Source organism: Paralichthys olivaceus, chromosome 16, assembly GCF_024713975.1.
Source record: "Paralichthys olivaceus isolate ysfri-2021 chromosome 16, ASM2471397v2, whole genome shotgun sequence".
NCBI classification, from domain to species: domain Eukaryota; kingdom Metazoa; phylum Chordata; class Actinopteri; order Pleuronectiformes; family Paralichthyidae; genus Paralichthys; species Paralichthys olivaceus.
Window position 1 is genome coordinate 19,147,751 of NC_091108.1, and position 21,016 is coordinate 19,168,766.

The 21,016-nt window shown below is 40.4% G+C and overlaps 1 protein-coding gene across 1 annotated transcript; it reads right to left on the reverse strand.

The window, feature by feature from the left end:
- Window positions 1–3,985: 3,985 nt before the first annotated feature.
- LOC109644717 (E3 ubiquitin-protein ligase MARCHF6-like) lies at window positions 3,986–19,635 on the reverse strand. Its single transcript, XM_020110163.2, has 26 exons — window positions 19,405–19,635; window positions 17,673–17,772; window positions 16,905–16,978; window positions 16,676–16,819; window positions 15,701–15,773; window positions 15,305–15,479; window positions 14,586–14,820; window positions 14,152–14,213; window positions 13,534–13,566; window positions 12,930–12,981; window positions 12,705–12,763; window positions 12,511–12,591; window positions 12,203–12,271; window positions 12,000–12,074; window positions 11,687–11,821; window positions 11,469–11,588; window positions 10,616–10,716; window positions 10,382–10,519; window positions 9,965–10,160; window positions 9,780–9,849; window positions 8,602–8,783; window positions 8,374–8,508; window positions 7,828–7,917; window positions 7,529–7,661; window positions 6,974–7,109; window positions 3,986–6,322 (listed from the first exon to the last, which is right to left on the reverse strand). Exons 1-26 carry the CDS (start codon window positions 19,421–19,423, stop codon window positions 6,238–6,240), a joined length of 2,772 nt encoding a protein of 923 aa, XP_019965722.2. The 5' UTR covers window positions 19,424–19,635; the 3' UTR covers window positions 3,986–6,237.
- Window positions 19,636–21,016: the final 1,381 nt, after the last annotated feature.

The window sequence follows — 21,016 nt, forward strand, 5'->3', positions numbered from 1 at the left end:
AAGTCCACGTCATACAGGAAGAGTCAGAGTCGAATCTGAGACGAGTTCAAGTCTGATCTATTAGAGATCTGTTCTGCTGCCTCACATCGTCAAGTTCACAGCAGAGCTCACAAGCATGTGGAGGACATGGGTTTATTTCGCCACGCACTGCACGGTTTTGATATTTCTAAGTTATGGTTCCAGAGAAGATCTCCATCTTCTTTGTGAGTGTGGCTTTAGCCAGACGATAGTGAATGGGTCCAGTCTCTTATTTTGTCGCCTGTCACTTGCCTCTCTCTTGTCCTTGGTCCGAGGACCATTGCTCCCACCATTCACACAGGTCAGACTGAGCCAGTTTCCTCTGTGTCCTTCAGCATGAGGAACCCTGACGTCTTCCCTCACACTCTAATGCCATCAAAGTAATGACCTGCTTTGCTGTGAAGAATCTTGAGGTGCTCACACTACAGAGACTCCTCATCTCAGCTCAACTCATCACTGTAATAAGTCAAAGTCAGGAAATACCAAAAAACAAATGAAGTGATAGAATAAAAGAATAAAATTAGCACCCAGTCATAAATGTATCTTTAAGAGACCAATGCAAGTGTTGACACAGACGACTTTGGTCTCAGCACAGGCCCCATCCTCTCCTTGTTTTCCACTGTCAGCTCCTCCAGTTGTGTTATTGAATCCTGAACTAGTCACTGTGGTGAATGTGCCTTTAACAGCAGATTCACTCTGTTCTTCAGAGGGAGCTTTACCTTTACAATATAATAAAATGATCGAGGCTTAAAGCTCAGAGATAACAGAGAAGGCTAAATACAGCTTTGAATGAAGTGTCTGAATGAATAAAACAGAAGGATTTGAAAATCCTCAAAGGTCACACCACTCACAGAGAACAACACAAACACAGTCAACTCGTTCTGCTGCGATTTCTTATCTAAAGTACAGATAACTCTAATCTTACCATGATACAATCTCCATTTTTTAACCTTTCAAAATAAAAGCAGTGTTGAATGATTTCTGCAGGCATCCACATTTGTAATATTAAAAGCTGTAAGAATAATATATTATCTGTCAGTTTGTAGATGTGACCAGGAATAGTTGGATGGATTTACTGTTTTGTTTTTAGCCTGAAGTCTGGTTTGACAATAGAGAAGCAGAAGAAAGGAAGGTCTTTGTGACGCAGCACTAATCCCCTCAGAGCTCCTTAAGGAGGGACACTTACTCTCTGATTTAATTGCTGTGAAAAGGTTGATCGGAATGTGAAAAATGAAGTGCAGGCTGGAAAAATCTGATTTATCTTGACAGCAGAAATCTTGTCTCAGCTACATATGCTGCTAATCTGTCCTTGGCTTCCAAAACTGTTAAGACTGTGCATTAGCTGACGCGTAATTGGATTCAGCAGAAATAACCCCTGCTTCCTGTTTCCTAAAGCAACGTTTTCTTTCAGTAAGAGACATGATTTCAAATCAGAGCCAGGTTGGTTTAAAACACTCTATGAAGGTTTTTTTCAAAATTATGTCATTTTAATTTAGATTTTCTGTCACATTGTGGTCATCAACTTACTTGCAATAACTAAAAAGTGATCAGTTTACAGATCTACAAATACAAACTTGATGCATATCCTCAACAAGGACTAACAGTTCTCTAAAACACAATCATAAATACCAGTCCTCTTAATAGCATCTAAGTTCCATGTCTGATTCTCTGGGAAATCACAATATATATATAAAAAAAAAAACCTTGAGATGTCAAACAAAGTGGGGAAACAATCCTGGATCCACTCCTAAAGTTAATGGGTTCTTCTTTGGCCTATATCTCACCCCTTCTTCAAGTTTTAAGAAAAGTAGTTCAATAGTGTTTGCGTAACCCTACAAACTGACAAATAGCCCCGAAAACCTCCTTGGCAGAGGTTAGGAGAAAACTAAATTACAGGATAAGTGTCTACACCGAATCTGGTCAGTCACTGAACTCTGTGTCGAGAGCAATTGACAGTGTTTTACAATCTCATACACTGTTACGTACCTGCAAGTTTACTGCTGTCAGAAGAAAACAGAACTGAGGCCTTAAAAGACCAGACACATTCACAGCCACGATTTATGAGACAGCAACTGCTGTTACAATGTGTTGTCTATAAAGTGTAAAGACGTGGTTACACCTCGCTGAAACAACACAGTGCATCCATTTAAATCTCTTTGGTCTTTACTCATTTGAAAGTGTTGAACAGAGCTGAATTCTTGCTATAAAGATTTATTACATTTGTGCTGACAAAATTATCGGAAACCATTTGAGGTGGTGCGGTTTGCTATGAGTTGTCGCGATATTTAAGGCAGATTGTCCTCAGTAAATATGTCAGGTTTCTTGCATACTTTATTCAGCCATTATAAAATGGAGGTTCTTATCCTGTTGTTGGGTATTATTGTGTTCACCACACCCAACAGTGAAAAGAACGTTTTCTGAGGAGTTAAGGATGAAAATATTTCCCAAGCATGGTGAAGGTAAAGGATAGAAGAGCAAATAATATTGATGTAATATTATCAAGATCCTCCCTGCAAAAGGAAAATGATCACCAGAGTGAACTGAGGGACATTTCACGTGGTGGACAAAGAACGTAGGAAAACACCAGCAAAGTACCACAATGCATCATATGTTACTATCTGAGTGAAAGTGTCTTCCCATTTTTACAGATCCACTTTTACAGATTGTTTTCTCAAACGCATTTGGAGACATTACAATGCTGCTGGGAAATGTCCTTTAGACAGATTAGATAAAATGAGCTCCGTTCCCAGAGGAAAAATACAAGGTCTACGAGAGAAGATCCTCCCCACAGTGAAAAGTGGAGGAGGCTCAGTCATGTGAATCAGTGCAGGACACAGTGTACTCAGGAGATTATCGAGGCATCAGACAGTTTTGTCTCCTCCGAACAGGATAATTACCCAAAACATACGTCTGGAAACCATCAACACTGAAAGAAATGGAGCAGCAACTAAAAAAAAAACAAAGAAAAAAAATTAAAATAAGGAATCCCACAGGTTTTTTTTTTTTTTAAACATTCGCAAACGCAAAAATGTTCTCTTAACTTAAACGCAGGTACGTTTTCACACTGATTAGCTTATTCCAGAAGAATAAGCTTGTTGATACTTGGTATGATTGCCTCAAACATGGGCTAAAGGTCCCAATATTTTTTCCAATTCAAGTTTTATTACTTATTACTTCATTACTACTATTATGTATTTAGTCTTTGAAGAAAGTATTACCTCTGATGGGTTAAATATGGTATAGAGAATAGTGGATGCCAATTACTCAGAGAAAATAATAATAAAACAATAAATCTGTTTTGTCTCATGTAGAAACAAAAAGAACTGAGCTGCAGTCATTTTACTTTACAGAGAAACTGATACCAACTCAGACTCATGGGATCCCCCACAAAAGGCAACATGAGCAGGTAAAATACCTCTGCTAAAACGACAGTCACCACAGAACAGGGTGTCTGAACATCTCATTCAAAGTAAATCACTTCATTTAAATGTGCTGAAGTCTCATTATCCAGTTGTTTATAAGGAACTAATGCAAATATTTAAGAAAAGTCTGTTAAAAGATTTGTTTCTGGACTATTCAGTGTCTCCATTACACTTTAAGCAGCTAGGGGGCGCCACAATAGCAATGTAGGGAAGAGTGAGACTTTTTTTAAGGATGGAAGACATGACCACTCCCCTTTAATGAAGCCAAAGCAAATCATTTGCACCCTGGTGCCTGGCTGCAGTGTCGGTCGTAAATGGGACATGGACAAAAGTCTCTGTCAAATAATTTTTTTCTCATGTATTAGCAGGACCTCAGCAAACACTCTGACTCCAAAGGGGCAGCATTCATATCTGAGAGTGGAGACATGTTATCCAACTTTATTTACAGTCTATGGTGGGGAACACCAGTTAAAAAAACAAAAACACGAAGAACATGTTTGAAGAGCATAAAGTCCACAATGTAAATATGAAACTGCACTCAAAAACTCAGTAAAGTGATTTATTATTGTTTCATGTTACTGAACCAACAATGACCTTTAAGTTTATACCTTTGTGTTACAGTACATGCCACTGCTGTTTTGCACATATAAAAATAGAAATCATTTGATTCTAAAAATTGAAATTCAAGACCAAAATGGAAAGTGTCCAGCTCAGTTCAACAAGATACTAAAAGGTCACTTTATAGTGTCATATATAATGTGAGCATTCCACACAGCTATACTATAGCCGTCAGCACTAAAGTTAAAGTCATTCACAATCCCTACCAATAGAAAAGCAGTTTATAGATTTACCAAACTCCAAGTGAAAACACTAACACAGATACAGTGTCAACAACAGACGCTAAACTGAAATCCGTCTCAGATGAGAATCCTGCTGTGCAGAGTCACCACAGTGAAATATTGACACCTCAGTGAAGAAGACACAGACCCTGCAGGGTTGACGCAGTTACACACAGACGGAGAATATTTCTAACAGTGTAATAAAGTGCAGCACATTAACACATTTGCATGAAAACAAAAACATCTTAACCTCTGCTTAAATGTTATTGTCAAAGATAAAAACAAAATTAAAATAATTAAAACGTAAAATCTCCCCATAAAGAATTGCAGGAGCTTGTTTCAGATATTATGATTGATCTAACACATCATCTTTTTTGAAAATTCTTCAACTCAATTGTCATAGTTTTGTCATAGATTTTATAATATACCAAACACTGTACATAATTATATACAGTGTATGTTTATTCTCTTTCTTAATGAGATCACTTGATGAACAGCAGACTCCCTTACATAACACTCGTCGAACGCCAAAGTGACGTTCTTTTACAATTTGTCTTTTTGTGTTTCCAGTTTTTATGCCAAGCTATGCTATGGTGAGCTAACAATCTCCTGGTCCTAAGATGTGGAGAGAGAAGATTAGTGTGGGGAATTTGTGTTGAGACCGATTTCAATTTAATGATGATCAAGTGGGTCAAGTTTGAACTTTAAGAGAGCAGACCAAGCTTCCTCCAGAAAGAGTATCACACAACAAAGGCCAAACATTTAGAAAACTGCTGTCACAACCTGACTGATTAAGCTCAACAGTGGAAATTAAATTTAAAAGAGGAAAAAAAAAAGAAAACCTGAGATTTTTGAAGGTATGAAATGTCAAAGGTAAACAGTGGCCACATCCACCGACTGATCTCCTGATGGGCGAACCTGCATTTGAATCACTTGACTCAGTGTTGTCATTTAGAGTTGCTTTCAGCTGTTGTCTCATAACAGGACACGGGCAAGTCAGAGTCTGAACAGCATTACTTTTCAATTCATTGAAAATAAATATTTACATAAAGCAATCAGTGTCGATCTAAGGGTGTTACTTAAGAACGTAATGCAATTCTGAAAGGCCGCTTTTACTGTTTAAATGTTCTTTGAAGCCTTTTATGTGCTGCACTCCCACATTTTTTTCAGATTCATAAACTCCTCTCCTGTCGCTGGACTTCACTTGTTTTGTAACAAAAGCTCAGGAGGGTCGTACACAACCAGGACTGCTTAACAATTCAAGAGAGTATATAAGGGAACATAAATGTCCTGGGCAGTGTCCAGACTGTGCCTTCAGTTAAAAATGAATCCTTTCTAACAGTTCAATCCAGCAACTAAACACTAAAAATCAATGAAAACACGTCTAATAAAAAAATCTACAAAAAAAATACAATCACATTGCTACATGATGTATTTCCCTCCTTATCACTGACTACCTCATTCTGGTGAAGGGTGTCATCTGAGACAAACTGGAACAGATCCACAAGGGTGTCTCCATTGCCTCCCCCACAACCCTGAAAACATCCTGTTCAGAGACACAGTGTGACCTTAACAATATTTCATAAAAAAAAAAAAAAAAATACTAAGGGATCCACAATCTGAGGTAACAACTCAGCTCAACTGACCCGACTTCATCTAAAACCTTTACCACTTAGAAGGACAGCTGCGTTGAACATGAAAACAGACACATTAGACAGGATTAACATGGTCGTGGTTCTGCTGAGTTTCACTCATGCTGACAGTCTTCACAAAAAATTGCGTTGAAACTGTTGAAGGTCTTTGTCTCCAAACCTGCTGTTGCAGTACTGAGAGTTAGTACTAGAGCTCAGTCATACGTTCAGAGGTCGTGTCTGAAGTACACAGCCAAGTCTCACCACAGAGCTCCCAGTGCTGGACAGAGCGAGGCAGCTCCATTGATCCCACAGCAAGAGTCAGCTCTACGAAGAGCTGCTGTAGGCGGAGCTGGATGTGCTCCTGCCTGTCTTACGTTCATAGTTTACAAGTCTCTGTCCGACCAGGTATCTGTAAGAGACGGGAAAGATAGCTGTTCAGAAATAATTTAAGGATTCACACTCAAACACCTACATTTTACTTTCCAGTAGGGTTGGCTTTACTTTTTCTCATTCTCTGTCACAAAACAGAATGTTTGACGATCTTTCTCGCTTGATCTTCATGTGTCATTCGAACAGCCTTTTTGTGTTGTGTATATTATTTTGTGTTATTAAAAAGTCAATCACATATAACACAGATGCAACACCCAAACAATATATATATAAAATATAAACCATCTGTAATTCTCAGGCCAATCCTGAAGAGTATTTAACCGTGTTTACTACAGATAATAATTGGTACAATATTCTGTTTTCAGCCACAACATAATAAATGATAGGTTACATGACAATTTACATATTGAAAATGCAAAATAAAAAAAACATAAGGGATTTTATCTGTTTCCAACTCCTAGCTGCTTTCTTTACAATGTGTCCGTAGCACCCCCTTACCAACTACAGCACGTATTGGGACGCTGACTGTCAATAGACTGTGTTTTTCTTAAGTAGTGGAATATCTGACCACTGACAGACATTTCTCAAGATGAACCGAAGTAGAATAGAAATATAGCTTGTTTGCCCCCAGGTCTAAGTTCATGCTGAAGACATTTAGTGGTGTACTGACTTGTCATTTTTGATGTGTTCGTATAAGCGTTTGAACTGTCGTATCTGGAAGGATAGAATGGCCAACAGTATGACCACCATCAGCAGGAACGGATAGATCCTCCTCTCCACCAGCGTCTGCATCACTGGTTGTACACCTGCAGCAGCAGGGAGGGAAAGAGAAAACAGTGCATGTCTGTGATTCCATGTCTGTGGGAACTGACACACTGGGGTGGAAAGGAGGGAGCAGGTGGGCTACAGAGAGATGACCACAGCATCGTGTTGAGCTGTTGATTCACACTATGACTAAAATCCTCGTTTCCATAAAGGGCTGGGGACAAGTGTTCTTCCTGCTGCTTTCAGACATGCACTTGACTCTGCGGAGGAGGAGCATGTATGAACGCAAATGTCAGAGTTAGACACTAAGTATCTGCGGTCTTTACACTAGGAGGTCAGGCAGATAAGAGAAACTGGACAAGTGAGGGAAAACGGAGGAGATGAATCTGCTCTTCTCATCCACTACCTTCAAATTTGATACTTGTTATGTTCTGACAAATAACCATTCATAGAGACTTACCAAGCATTGGTGTGATGCCTTTAGAGATGGTGTAAGGCACACAGAGAGACAGCAGCAGGACACAGATGACTGGAGCAGCCAGTCGTCGCAGGATGAAGTAGAGGTCGATGTTTCTGATACCGTTAGCATACACCTACAGCAGCAAGATACTTTTACTTCACTACTCCAACACTATTCCATTTTTAACGGGTGAAATTTACAACAAAATGGGCAATATGTTCCACTGTACTTACATAAAGTGTTATTCCTCTTGATTATGTTTTAATGATCATATGAAGCTGGACAGACGAGTGACTAACCTGTTCGATGACAGTTTTCAGCCACCACTGAGGGCCCATCAGTGTGATGGCAGCGATGATTTTGGCATGAAGCACGCCAAGCGCCCAGTCCTGCCACACAATGGTCAACCAATTAACAACTGCAACACAATGAGCTTTGTCCCAACATTTCTGCATCTGTTCAGCGTCACAAAAACCTGTTTGTGCGACTTTGTGAATGAGACTAAATGTCGGCTGAATTTGTGAAACGAGTGACAGGTGTGCCAAAAATCCCATGTACTTCTCTGAGTAGAAATCAAGAGGACTAGAAAGTCGTTTGATATGAACTTCAACACATCGTTGGAGTCTGCAGCTGTCCATGTCAGCAAGGGAGCATAACTGAGGCCTTACACCCAGGCCACACTGGATGCATGAGTGGCTTGTGTGCAAAGACTTGCTCCCTTTGTGAACAACATACTCGTGCGAGACACAGCGGATCAGCGACCAGTGTGACCCAGGCGTTACAGGGAAACAATTAAGTGCTGTGGATGATGTTATTAGTCCCACATACAAACTCCATGGTCTTACCTGCCAGGGATAGAAGAGTGGCGTCTGGTCCAGTGGGACTCTGAGAGGAGCCACAATGACCAGCTCGAACAGCAGACCCAACAGCAGAGGTATCACTCCAGCTAACAGCACAGCCACCACGACGGTCTTTAGAATCTGTATAAACAAGATAGCACAATGAAACACAAAGGTTCGCCTCAGTAGGAGTTTCATTTTGGTCATTTACTGGGAAGACTACAGACACATTACCATGAGCGTCCACTCGTGGACTTTGAGCATGATGATGCTTCGTCCCTGTGGCATCCAGGACAGCAGCACTGTGGCAGCTCGAATGGACAGCCAGCAGACGTAGAGACCACTGGCTGCTGTGTACAGCTCATGAACCATGGCACTGCCCATCCAGAAAGACATCAGCCAGCGACCCACACACACTGGGGGAAGAGGAGGAGGACAGGTAAGAACTAGAAAATCTCTCCTGCCGAGACATTTTGAATGGGTGCCTTGTGCTCGTCGCCGATGCTCACGCACAGAGAGACATTTCCTTTAAGACGAAGGACAGAGACCCTGAGAGTTGACCAATTTCAGAGAGAGAGAGAGAGAGAGAGTTAGAGACTGTAACAGTTCGAGAGGAAGGAGAGAGACCCTGGGAGAGAGAGTGAGACAGTGAGAGAGAAAGACATGTATAAAAGCTGCATTTTGATCACATGATCCAGAGTGGTGACTGATTGGCTTGACCAATTTCAGAGACAGAGAGAAACCATGTTATAAGGTATAATCACCATCCATGGGATTTCATTTTAAAAATTCAGCCTCCTTCAGGCTTCCTGGGAACATCCTGTAACTATTGTGGGGTTTTATTTTGAAAATCCAGCATCTTTCAGGCTTCCTGGGAACATTCTGTAACTATTTGTGGATTTTATTTTGAAAATCCACTCTTTTTCAGACTCCCTGGGAACATCCTGTAACCATCCGGGGGTTTTATTTTGAAAAACCAGCATCTTTTAGGCTTCCTTGAAACATTCTGTAACGCCCGTTTTCAGCCATTTTTTCCCCACTCGCTCTAATTGGGCGAGAGACCTTGACTGCTCGCTCTAAATGGGCGAGAGACCTTGACTCCCATGCATTTGGTTTTCGGTATTTTTGCAATTTACGAACCGTTTGACGAATGTCTTAGAAAAGTCATAGCACACCGATCGAGAAAAATGCACATGGTTTGATGTACTTTGTGTGAATGTGCGTCAAACTTTGTGGGAGGAGTAGCGGGACGAAAATTTACGGAAGCGGAAGAATAATAAGCCCGAGCAATAATAATATAAGTGCCAATGTATTGCATGGGGCTTCGCACCCATAATTAGAGGTGTGAAGAATGACAGGGCAGAGGAGTAACAGTTAAATGCAGAGAATGACTGCATGTGGCTACAACTTACCTGGTAGTGTCAGGCAGAGCAGACTAGCCAGTAACAGCGTCACACACATGAAGACGACCAATAGAATGATCTGAACAGACAAACAAACAGAAAAAGATAAACATTATTTGCATAGGAAATGTTAAGAGTGGCACAAGGTTCATCAGTGACAATATGACATGAAGAACTGTCATGGCATCAGTCACCTTGAGGGGAAACTGGACAGGCCGGTGGTACGGCTGGAAACCGATGGGACCGCCCTGCTGCAGTATAGCCTGATGGGCAGCGTGAAGCCCCTCCCCCAGGCCTGGGATTCGGTTGTTGTTATGGCGACCGGGAGGATTGTTGAGTGGTTGGTTGTCCTCATCTTCGTGATCTCCGAGCAGGTAGGAGTGGAGGTCACTGTGGGGAGAAACTTGAGGAATTACTTTGTTGTAAAGTCACTTCACGTTTACTTTAAGACAAAGCACGTAAAGAGAAAACTATGACTTGGGGCTTATTTGTAGTCCCAAACACTGTGATCCTTTATTTTACCAAAAAAAGAAAAAGACCATCAACAAATTATATTTCAGCTTTTCTGCCATTTAACAGCGTGTGAGTTTGTTTGTGTGTCTCGCGCTTACAGCATGTATCCAGCTGTGAACGTCCAGGCGTGAACAAGCCGCTTAAGCCACTGGCGAGTGTGACCCTGCTCCAACAGTGCCGGTAGAACAACCTGAAGCAAAAGCAGCTCTAACGATAGCTCGCTCACTGGGGCGTCGCTGCAGTGACAAACCAAACCACAGCTTATAAACATTCATTTTATAAGATAGAACCTTTAACTTGCAGAATGTTAATCTGTGTGTTGTCATGTGTACCTGTAAAGCATGACGTTGTAAGGAAGGAAGGTTGGGAAGAATAGTTTAATGATTCTAATGGGGAGCCAAAGCATCAACAAAACTATGGAACCAAACACCACCTGGAAACACACAGATGTTTTGGTTAGACACAGAGTATCCCTATTCTTTCACAGTGCAACACAAACAGTTACAATGAGCATTTTGGTGCTGAAAACAATGTGTAGTAGATTTAACTTTAACAATTTTTTATTCAGTTCAAACTAATTTCAACTCTAACACCCACTTTTGATTGAACCATGTCTTTTCACAGTTGTTTTTTCCATTACTGCGTAAACCACATCCACACCATCAGATGTTTCAATGGAAAGTAGCTCCCCTGAAAACTTTTTTTCCGTTTTATATTTTCATCTGGGTAAATGAAAACAAAACTTCTTTATAACTTGGTTCGAGAGACTGTTTAAAGCACAAACATTGCTTCTGGAGTTTATATGTACTTTATATTTTGATAAACCTCTTAATTTATGTTAGAGACTGTCCTTTCTCATTAATGTTTAAATATTATTAATTTATTGATGTGCTCTGCTACTTGTGGCATCTAATACACTGTCTGTCCTGGAAGGGGGATCCCTTACATGTGGCTCTCTGAGGTTTCTCTGTTTTTCCCCGTTAATAGGTGTTTTTGGGTAGTTTTTCCTTACTCCTGATGAGGGTCAAGGGCAACGAATGTCACACCTTGTTAAGCCCTATGAGACGAACTGTGATTTGTGAATACGGGCTATACAAATACATTTGATTGATTGATTGAGAAATCTCATGCTGTTATGCCACTGAAGGTTAGTTTTTGTGGAAAAGAGGGGGATGCGCAACTTACCACAGAGAGAATAAACCTCCGCAGATGTCTGTAGATGGGCAGGTGGATCATCTCTTGGACTGGGTTAAAGTCTGGATCGTTCAGGTTCCTCAGGAACCACAGCACACCTGGCCGAAGAACCTGTTCAAACACAAGTGCAGGTCAGATATTTTGGATATTATGAATAGTTTGTGAATTCACAGTATGTTATTGTGACTTGCTGAATTTCTCCACGTTACCTCTCGAAGCAAAAGGATGAAAGAGGCAAAGTAAAAGACGTAGACCATGCCGACCAGCCAGTGGAGGAACATCGTCGTACCAGGAGCCGAGTCAAAACTCTGCTCCCTGTCTTTCAAGGTGGCATCAAACATTTCCTGCAATCGACAAAGGGACAGGGTGTATGGTCAGTGTTTTCCATATAATTTGGGAATATTGTTTTTCAAATAAAACGTTGACCAATTTTCTTCATCAATTGCATTCAGTCTGTTTTGTTTGTCATTAAAGGGTCAGTATGTGAATGTCAGGGTCAGTGGACATGTATAATTGTCTTACCAGTGAGCAAATGTCGAGCCACCAACCACAAATCAGTGGGAACAAGCCTATTTCCATGACAACCAGCAGGGACACCTGTGACAATACAAATCCAATTTAGTGTCTGTTTTCATACTTACTTTCTGTAATCATAATTTCCTACTTGTGGTTTGAATGTTTCTGGATGGTTTTTGGAAATATTCTCATCTTGCATCCTTAATTACCTTGACAACAATGTAGCAGACACCCAGGAGTCGTCTGGACCGCTGGAATTTTACTAATGAAGCTAGTACCTAAAAGGGGCACAGTTAAGGACTGACACACAATGTAAGAAACAATTTGACCACTGGCTTGACCTGTTATGTTACTGCATGACTAGACAACATTTCTTTTAAGACTCAAGTGGTGGCTAAAAAATTAGAGAAATTTGAATTGAAATCAAAAACATAAATTACTGATACAATGTCAGGCAGTGGAAACACAACTGCAATACCTCATACCCATGAGGTGATTTGATCAATAAAGAGGATACATGGCAAACCATGAGAGCTCCTGCTAGGAGGATGTAACCCAGTATGGTGGTGACAAGGCCGTCAAAGTGTGAAGCTTTAATCTGTAACCAAATATATCGAATAAATTCATTCAGTGAATGAGAAAACCCAAATATAGAGCGGGTAGGTAATTTAAACTTTTCAAGTTTCTCATCAGATATCGCTGTGCACTTACATAGTCTTCAAAGCCCAGTCCAACCACAGAGAAATGGCCGATGTGATATGGACAGAAAGCTAAGAGGGGGAAAAAAGAGGTTAAGGTAGAACTTTAGATTATACTGATATACTGTCTTTCCATCACTGAGCTACAATGAAAACAACATGCTTGAATAAAAAAATGCACTGATCACACATCAAAAAAAGACAGTGTGTACATCACTACACTATGGGTTCAACTTACCAAAGACTAGGATGAAGAGTGTATTGAGGGACACCACCCAGAAGACATGCTCCTAGAGAAAACACACAAAAAACACTGCTCTGTCAATGTTCCATAATTTCTAGCTACAGCTACAATGAAGATTATATTTGTATTAACATTGAGGTTGCTTTAGACAAATTCCAGTTAATATCAGACTGGCATATTTCCAATATATGTTGCAGTTGTGACTATGGGTTGTCCATTCAGGGAAACAAGGACTTGTGCACAAAAACACACTTTTACTGTCCTAGACATTTTTCTCCATTTATGCTTTGTACGGCCGTCAAATAATTGGTTGCTTGGATAATTGAATGAATAAGGTGTACAGCATAGATGCCTATATACTTAGTTAACAAAAATGACCATTCCCAGCAACTACTTTCTGTCTTCAATTTGTCAGAGACAAGTGTTTAAAAGTATTCATGTAACAAAACATGTTTACTTGGAAACCTGTAAGAGGCTTACACAACCCTGATGAAAGTTGTTTGCAGAAGCCCAAAGTCAGCATGACCCATAACAGTCACCATGACCACATTAATGTCGAAATATTACAGAATACAAATTAAAAGGTGTTTGCACTTACCAGGAAAACCAGGGAGCCATCCAGTCCCAGCATCTGGGACATAAAGACACCAGTGTCAATTATCACTTACCATTACACATAATTGAACATAATGGGAGGCTGTGGCTGATTGCGTAAAGCAGAACGCCTTACTCGGCGGTTCAATCCCAGTCTTCTGCCTCTGCTTGCCTGGGCAAGAAACTGATCCCCAAATTGCCCCTCATAGAAAAAGTGCTGCTCATAGATGCACTGTATGAACGTGTGTGTGAATGGGTGAATAATAAACTTTACTGTAAAGTGCTTTGAGTGGTCATCAAGACGAGAAAAACTCTATATAAATACAAATCATTTACCATTTAATACTACTGGTCTTAGTAAAACAGCTGCTCCAATTAATAATGAAGAAGAGATGTACTGATCCTACTCCAAGTCAGCAACAAAAAACCTCACTGAAATATCCAAGAATAAGTGTTGCTTAACCAATCTACAGTAAGATGGATGCTTCCTGTCGAGCCCTTTATCTCAAATTCATCTGCAAACAGCCTGACAGCCTCCATTGACTTTGCTGTATTAGCATTATGACATAGCGACATCAAAGCCCTTATTTGAACCAGATATTCATAAAAAAGAGATTCCCACCCTCTCCCAGGTCAGCTCCTCTGCTGCACGGTCCCACTCCAGAGCGTTCCAGTTTAAATCTTCTGCAAAGGAGAATAAGAAACAACAGTAACAGTTATGAACAATATACTGTATAGCATGTATCAAATATTCCCCTGTAGCTCCATTACTATGGTTAGGTTGTGTTTCCTTACTCAGGTTTAGGTTAACACATTTCATTATAGAGAAATTAAAACAGCTCGCAAAAAACAGGTGTTCAATCTTTTGTTTTTACTGCTTTTATGTTGATGTTGTTCAAACAGGGGTACAACAGTTCTAAGGGTAAACCTGCAGCCATAGTTTTATTAGGTTGACAACATACATACACTACTGAAGACGAAGATTAAAAACAAATTGACAAATCAATCACTATTCCAAAGTATATCCCAGTTCTGTGCTTTTATTCTCACACTGACCTTGTCCTCCATTATTGGCATCAGCAGCATCTTCTTCTCTTCCTTCCTCTTCCTCCTCCTCATCTTCGTCTTCCTCCCCATCATCGTCTTCGTCTAGTTCAGCATCATTTCCCTGGTTACCGGCTTCATGTGGGTTGCCAGGAGCCAAACCGCCTTCGGCAGGGTCTGCAGGGTGCTGAGCTGCTGCGGCGTCAGCTGCGGCCTGGGCGTTGAGTGCCGCGTTACCACCTGGCACCTGTATCATAATGAGACGTTTCAGATACCTGAACTCCTACAACGGAGGCTGCACCAGTGACATAAAGTCATTTGAACTCCTATTTGCTCATCAACCTTACAAATATTTTTTGATTTGGTAATTAGCAATGATAAAGTTATGGCATGAGCCAAAAAACCATAGCAACAGCTTTTTCATTTGTTGCTACTGTTACCAATATATTTCTGTCCTAAGGCTTGTTGCTTCAATCAAAGCAAGTGTGTTTCAATCAAACTGTGTGCTTGTGTCATTAAAATAATTCAATTTAAGAAAAAAATACAAAAAGAAGATACACAGATAAAAATGAATGCCTTTAGTCAAAATTAACTCAATTCGTTTTTAGATACAACCTTGTCAGTGTGATATCTTAGTGCACCAGTGGTAAAATTAACTGTGAAACATAATTGATCCTTGGTCAGCTAGAAAAAAGAAACCTTGTACAGTCTTCAGCATAAACTGAGCTCACCTCAGGTGCAGGGCCGTTGGGCTGGTTGGGAACCAGAGGCGGTTGATTCTGCTCCAACCACTGAGGGGGGCCACCATGGACAATCTGCTCTCTGAGCCAAACCAGGCTGATGAAGGCGCACAGTGTGCAAGTGACCACAAAACAACCCTGGAGACAGTCTGCAAGCAGGTTTTGTCTGAGAGAGGAGATGGTGCATCATGGATTAATTCAACTTTACTAAATCTTCAAAGATAACTTTGATACAGTGAACGGAATGGCAGAAAAGAAAAGATGACCTATGAATGGATTCTTCATGGAGTTATTTATATGACTCCAGTGAGAGGGAACATATAGGAGCAAGACAGTGTAAGACAGGAGCAGCAAAACCCAAAGTAAAAGGGAGTGATTCAAACTTACGTTGAAAGCATATCTAACGGGAGGGTGAGGAGTGAGCTCACAGAGCCAGTAAATAAACACTTGTATATGCGACCTGTAAGGAAAGGAAACATATAAAAGGGTTATTACAATAAAAATAACTATATATATATATATATATACTGTATATATAGCTGACATCCTCTGATATACTACAGTTTCACAATGAATTGTGAAAATTAATAATATTTTTTTATACTTCTCAGTGCTCATGTTACTCTCATACCTTGGCCACCACGGAAATCAACACTTATTAGCACGTAAAGATGAAAATGTTTCTTAAATTGATCAAATATTTCTTCACAACACATTTGCACGAGATTCATTCACCCCCTTCCGACTCCTCTTGCTCTTTCGTTGAAACACACAAACACAGGTACATCGGACATGACTCTAAACTAAGACTAGGTGAAAACAACATCATTTGGTCTTTAACGACAGAAATTATGACAAAAATGTATTTATTTGCATATAGAGCTGGCAAGTGAGATATGATCACAAGTGGTCACAGGAGACTTTTTACTGGAATTCAAGTTAACAAGTCAGTTAAAAAGTTATATTCAGACTGTTCTGCAGTTGAGCTACTGACTGTCCTCGCCTCTTGAATGTTTCTCATTACAGCATGCCTTAACTTTCAAAAAGCTTAACGAGCAATATTCTTTGCCAATAAGAACAATGAAAGCTTAGTTCCACTTGAGTAAAAGTGATAATTTGTGGGTTAAAACATCTGAATTAAATTGCTGCTGTAGGCTGGGTTGAATGATTATTTAAGTTTGTTCTTTAAAAGAAGCTCAACCTTTCAGTTCTTTTAAAAATTGACTACTGAAACTTTATTTTCTTCAGTTTTTTTTTGAAACTGTCAGGGGAAGTTGGGGAGTGCATCCAATATGTGGTAACAATAAACTGCTGGTGAAATCTCCTTTTGTTTTGTTTTTACAATGGGATGATGGGACTTACATGCTGTGAGAGGCACAACGCCTAGCCAGGCAAAGGCCACCAGCGTGTAGTGGAACCAGTATCTGATGGCTGTTCCAATACTGGTGACCAGACCTGAAAAGATATCCTGGACAGGCAAGCGAGATGGCATGTCTGGAGAGTAGACTGAAGAAAAGACAGAATTAGTAACTTTAAAGGAGCTTGTGATTAATACATGCTTCATTGATATATTGAAAAACAAACAACTTACTTGGTGTAAATGCAAACCTGTGTTTACATAATTCACAGTATTCTTTTCTGCTGTGTTTTAACCACTGCAGTAGGCTGTGAAAACAAAAAGACAACAAGTGAGTTTTCCATTTTTATCTGATAGAAACTTTAAATCACCTGCACTCTTTTTCTGAAAATCTCAATCTGGGGCCCTGTAGTTAAATCATGCAGTGTTTCCATGACTGTTCATGACGAGAATGTGAGTTCTTCCTTGTCAGAAAATATTACGTTTCAATTGATGTCTCACTGTTAATATTGTGTCTTAATTTGCTAAACTATAACTAGGACTATCTCTTTTCTTTAATCCCTGCTGTTTTCTTCCCCCAAATATTTTTTTTTAACAAATGTAAATTTCAACAATCGATTCTAACCATATCAACATGTGTAAGAGCAAAATATTTTAAAGGGAAGACAGGGACCATCCTCACTTTAACCCTTAAAGATTAAGATTCCTCTTTATGGTCCCACACACAGCATGCAACATGCAAACATGGGGAAATTTGACCTCTGTATTTAACCCATCCGTGGGAACGGAACACAATCCACACAGTGACCACACGGAACAGTGGGCAGCCATGAAGGAGCCCGGGGAGCAATTGGGGGGTTCGGTGCCTTGCTCAAGGGCACCTCGGCAGTGCCCAGGAGGTGAACTGGCACCTCTCTAACTTCTGTCCATGCTGGACATGCATGGAGAGGCAGATAAGTTCATGAAAACATGCATGTTCTAAGATTTGGCCACTGAACCTACCATTCCTGATGGATGAACTTGATGCTGCCAGTGCAGACACAGGGGTGGTAGAGTGGCTTCTCCTGGCTCCCCTCTGACCGACAGACCCGGCAGATGTCAGCTTTACAGAAGGCACAAAGTAGCATAACTTTAAAAAACACATTTTTATGATAAACAGTGGCTTCAGAAAATATTCAGAACCACTACTATTTCCACAATTTACTGTGCAGACAACTGAATTTTGAATTAACATTTTGCCTTAAAAATAAATGTAAATAACATATAAAAACAGACATTTCCCAGTTATGAAAGTACTTCATAGAACCCTCTTTGGCAGCAAGTTATAGCTCCATGTCTTCATGGGTTTGTATCTACAGCACGAGGCCTCCACCACCATGCTGATCTCTGATGGAGCGCTGCTGAGAGTCATCCTTCAGGCAGGTTCTACCATCTCTGAAAGACTTCTAAAGCTCTGTTAACAGCGCCCATGTGGTTCGGGTCACCATCCTGACTAAACAACCACCAACTCTATAGGAGAACCCCAGCTGGTACCTCTGGAAGGACTAACATCTTTTCCCTGTCATTCGCAAATTCAAAATCACTGAACTTCCCAGAGATCTCCTTGGAAGTCATGGTTTGGTTTACATCTTGAGATGCAGTGTGAATCGTGGAGCCTCATATGAGCAGGTGTGTGCCTTTCTAAACTATGACCTGTCAATTCAGACCTCAATCAAACCTGAGACACACTCAATGATCAATAATTGAAGCACAGAGGATGGACTTGACCACAATTAGCAGTGCAAGCAGCACAGGGTCTGATTACTTTTGTTGATTGGAGATTTTAGTTTTTAGTAAAATTATCTTGAAATACTTGATTAAAATGTCCACACCAGGAATATCATGCTAACTGTGGTGTTTTAGGTGAAACATGTGTCTTCATTGAGTAGACGAGGACAGGTCATACACTGACTGGAGGACGAACTGTAATCCTTGGATTACCTATGTCACTGGAGGACCAAAATAAAGTGACTATAATTAGCCCAGGATGCAACAACATGATGCCAGTGAGGATCCACACAGCACTCAGAGCCGGCTGACATAATAAGGGCTGCAAACAACACGTGAATAACAACAATAAACCATTTTGAGACACCTGAACACGACATGACGGTGGAGATTCCTTCCCCCTCAGTGTGAACAGCACTCTGCGTTCAGATGCTGTCAGCTAACGTCACAGCCCGAGAGGAATGATTATTTCATGAGCATATTTCATTGATCCCTAAGTCTTTGTTGAACTCCTGTGTCAGCTTAGCGCTAGCTGGTTAGCGGTGTGTACGTAACGTTATGATAACGGGCTGCTTTCCGTGTATGCAACGCTAACTTTTAACTATGTTATACATCGTGTTGATTCATGGCTTCAATTTGACACGAGCGTCTGCGTCTACCGCCTCACTGGTGTAACGTCAGTGTTAACAAAGTCAAAACAGGAACCTCGCGTTGCTAATTTTATTTACAAAAGCACACGAGCTAATGCTAGTTAGCGAGCAAGCTAATGCTAGTTAGCAAACAAAATATCGCTTATTAGCTAACGGGTTCTCCAATTCCGGCTAAGCTTCGTCAGTTTAATCAGATATTGAATCAGTCATTGTACTTGACAACAGTTAGTTATTAGTTCACATAGTACCGTGTTAGCATGAGCTGTTATTCCGGCTAACGCTAACAATTAGGGCAATCAGGTTTCAACATTAGCTACCTTCCTCTGCGGTGTCCATCTTGACTGGATGCTAAAGCAGCCCTGCTCCACTGCTCAGGCTAGTCAGCCAGCGTGGAAGCGATTACTACATGTAGCACTAGTGTTTATACAGCAGATGCCAGTGTCCAGTTATCTGTGACCATCAGTGTAAAGTATGTTTCAACAGCGACGCTCGCACACATCGTCAGCGAGCAGTCAGCACTTCTTCAATGCAACATGTGACCGTGCAGTAGTTTCACCACACGATGGCGACAGAGAGCAACAGCCCGTTTGTCAATCTGGAGGAGGTGACGTCATAAGAGAAAGTAATGCTCAGAGCTCCATGAAGATCATCACCGCAACTAAACCCAGAAATAAAAGTGATTCTCAGATTGCAGAATACACACAGAAGGATTCCTTCCACTTAAATAGGCTCTACTTTATTTATTTACTCTGATCGTTTGTGGAAGGAAGGACGGTCAATGGAAATAATAGTAATTATTATTATTATTTATAAACTTGAACTGATAAGTTGACCAGTGAGAATACAGCAAGAAGGAATGAGGTGACAGACCTTTTAATCCACTGATCTGGCAACACCTGACATGCAGACAGTTGGGGTCATAATGAACAAGAGTGAGGTGAAATATCTGTCACCTCTAAAGGATTGTTTTTTAGACCCTATTTAATATGAGCAGGTTATGAGTGACATAATAAAAAATATATACATTTAATGCAATTATATTGGATTTGGTTGCAACATTGTTTGCCGATGGAGGGGTAGGTGATGTGTTTGAGTAGATAATAAGTGAATTTTCATTTTTGGGCGACTTTTACCCTTTTTTACGACCTTTTATAAACCTCCTGGAACAGAATGCCTACCATGAATTCTGGTTCCACACACACAGAATCCTGGGTAAAACAGTTTAAATAGGCCCAAAGGCCTCTCTGGTGTGCCTGGTTTCTGAGTTAGATAATACATCATTCACTTTGTAGTTCAATTCTCTAGAATTTAAATTCACTAGATTAAGATTACACATTGCACAAACTCATATATATTTGTCCTCAACGTGCCTGATTCTTTCATCAAGATCCAAGAATTATTGTCTGAGAACAAATAATACCCTATCTGGCAGTGTGAACCGGAAATCCTACATCTAATCCGGATCCACACCAAAATATATTGGTTTCTTTACTGATTCATTACTTGTCCTTCCACTAAGTTTCAGGGTGATTCATCGAGTAGTTTTTCTGGAATTCTGCTAAATGAGAAACTAACCTGACACATTAAAAGGTCCAAAAATGTAATGGGTTCATTGGGTCATGCCTCACCCCTCTACACAATTTCATGGGAATTATTTTAGCAGTTTTTGTGTGATCCTGCTAACAGGCAGACGCACAAACACAGATGAAAACATAACCTTCTTGGCAGAGGTAATAACACAAGCCTAAAAACAGGATGCAGGGCAAGAATTTTCTGTGTGGTACCATTCAAAAATAACGTGGTGAGCAATTTTCCATGAGACCAGCTTGTTACATCATTCAGAATATAAACAGTGCAATTTGCAATACACCGTCTATGACATAATAAAGTTATGTAATGCAATCATTAATCGTCACTGCCACTTTGTCC